The sequence below is a fragment of the Perkinsus marinus genome (genome assembly GCF_000006405.1).
Source record: "Perkinsus marinus ATCC 50983 genomic scaffold scf_1104296930258, whole genome shotgun sequence".
Taxonomy (NCBI): domain Eukaryota; phylum Perkinsozoa; order Perkinsida; family Perkinsidae; genus Perkinsus; species Perkinsus marinus.
In genome coordinates, this window is record NW_003216178.1 from 23,379 (window position 1) to 27,586 (window position 4,208).

The 4,208-nt window shown below is 51.5% G+C and overlaps 3 protein-coding genes across 3 annotated transcripts in view; all 3 read left to right on the plus strand.

The window, feature by feature from the left end:
- The window catches only part of Pmar_PMAR007869 (conserved hypothetical protein), a gene marked incomplete at both ends in the record, with an annotated part of 1,654 nt that extends 975 nt beyond the window's left edge, over positions 1 to 679 (plus strand). Inside the window, 3 exons of the mRNA XM_002787131.1 lie at positions 314 to 430; positions 478 to 555; positions 605 to 679. Of these exons, the coding sequence (XP_002787177.1) occupies positions 314 to 430; positions 478 to 555; positions 605 to 679 (270 nt within the window). The remainder of the gene's footprint in view (positions 1 to 313; positions 431 to 477; positions 556 to 604) is intronic.
- Positions 680 to 1,185: 506 nt separating this feature from the next.
- Pmar_PMAR007870 (cleavage and polyadenylation specificity factor protein, putative) lies at positions 1,186 to 3,036 on the plus strand (the record flags this gene model as incomplete). The annotated part of the gene is made up of 1 exon (XM_002787132.1): positions 1,186 to 3,036. Exon 1 carries the CDS (start codon positions 1,216 to 1,218, stop codon positions 3,034 to 3,036), a length of 1,821 nt encoding a protein of 606 aa, XP_002787178.1. The 5' UTR covers positions 1,186 to 1,215.
- Positions 3,037 to 3,111: 75 nt separating this feature from the next.
- Pmar_PMAR007871 (DEAD box ATP-dependent RNA helicase, putative) overlaps positions 3,112 to 4,208 on the plus strand; it is a gene marked incomplete at its 3' end in the record, with an annotated part of 2,355 nt that continues 1,258 nt past the window's right edge. The window contains exons 1-7 of the mRNA XM_002787133.1: positions 3,112 to 3,301; positions 3,342 to 3,498; positions 3,542 to 3,615; positions 3,660 to 3,767; positions 3,821 to 3,976; positions 4,028 to 4,084; positions 4,133 to 4,208. The exon at positions 4,133 to 4,208 is cut by the window's right edge and continues 4 nt beyond it. Coding sequence (XP_002787179.1) covers positions 3,158 to 3,301; positions 3,342 to 3,498; positions 3,542 to 3,615; positions 3,660 to 3,767; positions 3,821 to 3,976; positions 4,028 to 4,084; positions 4,133 to 4,208 — 772 coding nt within the window. The 5' untranslated portion in view covers positions 3,112 to 3,157. The remainder of the gene's footprint in view (positions 3,302 to 3,341; positions 3,499 to 3,541; positions 3,616 to 3,659; positions 3,768 to 3,820; positions 3,977 to 4,027; positions 4,085 to 4,132) is intronic.

Below are 4,208 nucleotides of genomic sequence, written 5' to 3' on the forward strand. Positions count from 1 at the left end.
AGCAGTATCAGGCGTATCCTAGTGGTCCTGCTGGGTCCCAATACACTCACAATATCTATCGACCTTGATTGCGTGTTTGTACTCGGCCTTGTTCTCATTGCTAACATTTCTTCCTCCACAGTGTCTGTTGGCAGTACTGTGTTTCATTCTGGTAAGGTTTCGAGTGGTCGCCGGGCCCCCTGGGACCATCGTCAGTCCTGGTCACCTTAGTTTTTTGTAACCATCCATTAGTTATGTCTTATTATATTCCCTACGAGACAGAGGTAGACCACTTCCTGTCAGTTATAGGACTTCTCGTGGAAATCTCCTACAGGTAGTGGAGGAGATCCCCGATGTTGTAGAGGAAACGACAGTCATTGAGGAGGGCCTTCCAACTGAAGTTATCAAGGAAGAGACCATCATCACCGATGATGGTGTACAGCCTGGAGAAGTAAACTTGGCTGAGTTTCTGTTTTTCTATCAGAATGTTCGCCTCAGACAATACGAGTGGTCCATCAAGTGCCCGAGACAAGCGTTGAGACTCTCGTTACTAATGACGTTTACGAGCAGCCAGATGTAGGGATGCTGTCATCTTGAGTGTTATCATGCTTGCGTATTGTTGTAGGTTGTTGTTGTGGAGGAGGAAGAGGAGGTCATTCCTGGTGATGTTGTTATTGAGGAGACTACTATCATCGAGTGATGTGGGGAAATTCCTTACAAACTGCGTTGTTTCTCTTAAGAGTGTGTTCGTTGTTCCTACGGGAGCCCAGTTGTTGAGTTGAAGAAGGGGGCCTATCCCCACTGTGCAGCTCGATCGGTTTCTCCGTGTTTCAAAGCTATGACTATCATTCTCAGCGGGGACGATGGCGATCGTGTCGAGATAGGAAGGTAGACCGGTTGTGGAGGAGGATATTGAAAGTCAGTTGCGGGTATATGGACGATGCTAAGATCCGACGGAGGTCGAGCTTGACCGCAACTTCTCCACAGTATCGGCTGGCTTTCTGGCCGACTCAGCTCGCCGAGCGCACAGGATTTAGGCCGCGCCGAAATTAGCTGTCTCTCGTTTGCAGCATTTTGCGGCTCTGGGCTGATGATCACCTCCGCTGGTTGTGTCATTGTTCATGTTGATTGTTCATGTAACAATAGCATCGCTCTTGTTTGTCACCTCCACGTTGCGTTAGTTTAGCCTGCCAGAATATAGCAAGTCTTGTTGCAGGAAAATGTTCCCCCATCAACATGAGTGCTAAGCCCTCTACAACAGCCTGCTCTCGTGGGCGCATTGAGGTTGACGTCCTAGGTGCTGGTAGAAGCGTGGGTCGATCATGCGTACTGGTAACCTTCGTCCCACCGGCCTCCTCTTGCAAGCCTCGGGTGCGTATCCTTCTCGACTGTGGAGCCAACGTGTCTTGTGGTGACCCTGCTCATCATGAGGATGAAAAGCAGCATAGTGTTGTGGCAGAGCATGCTGATGATGATGACTCTGACAGTGTAGAGGACTCCTCGGCAACCACCCCACAGCAACTGCTACGGTCTGTTATTCGCCAGTCTTTGGCTAAGCACCGACACCGCGTCCCCATGCTGGATCGTCTGTGGCCTGACAACAGTAAGACTGGTATGTTACCACTTGACGCGGTACTCGTTACCCATTTCCATCTGGATCACACTGGGGCTCTTCCCTACCTCACTGAGGTCCTAATGAGCGGCCAGCGGAGATCGCCCGAGATTGTCATGTCGTTGATGACCAAGTTGACGGCGCCAATGCTGTTGAGGGACTATGCTAAGGAACAGAGTCCTCCGCCGTATTATCCCTGCCACATCGAATCTTGCTTCGAGAAGGCGCTGGTCATGGCGCCGGGGTCTCAGCGAACGCTGACCTGCGGCGCGGTGGTGACAGCTTACCCTGCAGGGCATGTGGTGGGGGCTCTCATGTTCATGATAGAGTACGAAGGCTTGACACTGTTCTATACTGGCGACTTTAGCACCCAAGCTGAATTCACAATGCCTGCAGCCAACTTGCTGACGAGGCAGTTACCATTGACAGGGAAGACCATTGATGTTGTCATTTCTGAGGCCACTTTTGGGAGTTCAGTTCACATGAACAGCCGCTCTAAAGAGGCACGTCTATGCAACATTGTATGTGGTCGAGAGCGCCTTCGTGACTACATGGGCTCGGCAGATGTGCCACCGTTGATTACGGTCATGCCAGTGTTCGCAACTAGCAGAGTGTCAGAGATGGCCCAGATGTTATTGGCTTACTACAAGCGGGAAGTCCTTAATAAGGACCTGCTAGAGTCTCTGTCTACTCGGGCTGGGGCCATGTCCAAGACATACCATCTCCCCGACGATTTCAATCAGAAGAATAAACGCTTGGCCGATAACTTTGGCCTGCCTTCAGTGCCGGATTTACACTTTTATACCCTTAGTCCGGTCACGTACATGTGCAATGAGTATTATCGACGTCTCAGCTTGGGGCTTGCTGAGGGTGACACGAGTGTAATGGGCGCGGTGGCGGCTGTCACCACTGCTGCTCGGGTTGAGCTCATCGACGAGAACTTCGTGTTTTCACCCAATTGTATTAGTGTTGTATTTTGTGGCGCAGCGATGATGGAGAGTGGTTCAAGTCTGGCCTTTTTCAATAGGGAAAGTGGCAACCCTCATGCGCAGTTTGTTTTGACAGGATACTGTCGTAAGGGAACTGTTGGTAACGAGCTCATCATGGTGGCCTCTCAAGCTGAGAAGCGAAGGAAGAACGAAGGTGGCAAGCCCCCTAAGAAGCGGTCTAAGTGGTCTCCTGTGGTCAACTTTGGTGACGGGCGTAAAGTTAGTATACAATGCAAGCCGTACTACATACCAATGACATACCATACAGACTCCTATGGTGCTTGTCAGATGATTGCAGGTCTAAGGCCAGCAAGGAGGGTGATACTATTGCACTCTGAGTATAAGAGGATGAAGGCATTGCAAGAGTTGATCGAGTTCAGACTGGGCATCCCGGTGGAGTGCCCTGAGAATGGCCAACATATTGTCATTGAGTGTGACGGCCCTGCTCCTGACTGAAGGGTCTGGTATACTTATCGAGATGGCCATGTGTTGTGTTATGGCTTGTGCATTCTTGGTACTGTACTTCTTGTTAGCCTCATTGGTTTTGTTTCTATTCAGCTCACACCTCCTAGTAAAGATGATATCTACCCTGCGATTGAGTACCCCATGGGCCCCTGCTGTTCTTGGTCGTATCGCCTCAACCTTCGGGGCTCAGCTACGTTCCTGCACCTCTGCTGCTGCCACGGTCACTATGAAGCGTCCTCCTCCTCCACCACCACCGGTAGGTACCACTGCTCAACCTTCCAAGCCTCGTCTCTCAGACCCCTAAGGTCCCTTCCCGTAACGAGACCGCTGGCCAGGACGACTGGTTCAGCAACGCGAGATCAGATTCGCGTAGCACGAGTAGATTCGATGGTGCTGAGAGTAGATCCTCTGATGCTTATGAATTCGACAGGCGTGACAGGGGACGTGGTGGAGGTAGGAGTAGCCCATCGAGATGCTATGACTGTTTGCTCCTCAGCTTACTCTCGTGGAAATGGTGTTAGTGACACCGAGGCATTTGCTGGTAGTGGCCTACAGCCTATAAACTGGCAGGTAGGTCCCTTTCTCTAACAGTAGTCTTTGTACTGGTCATTCAGGGTGAGGCGTTGACGCCATTCACTAAGAATTTTTACAAGGAGCATCCGAATGTAGCAGCGTTCACTGATGAGGACTGTGCTGCCTTCCTGGCCGAGGCCGACATCACGGTGAGAGCTCGGAGGGTGCTATTGAGGAGTTTTCATAGTGCTGCTATGTTCAGGTCCAAGGAACGCCTCCTATCCCCAAGCCAATTAGAACTTTCGAGCAGGGCCAGTTCCCTGAGGTCCTGATGAAGGAGTTCGAGAAAGCAGGCTATACTGAGCCCACCAACATCCAGAAGATCGGCTGGCCGGTGGCCCTCTCTGGCAGGGACATGGTCAGCTCCATACTATACTTGACGAGACCGATCGACTTTGTTGCCCTTCAGGTTGGTGTAGCGCAGACTGGCAGCGGAAAGACGGTTGCCTTTATGCTACCGGCTATTGTGAGTCTCGTCCTGGCTCGGGTCTCTGTTGGGGGTAGTCGTCTACAGATACACGTGAACGCCCAAGCGCCGTTGAAGCATGGTGATGGTCCTGTAGTGCTCGTGCTGGTGCCAACGAGAGAGC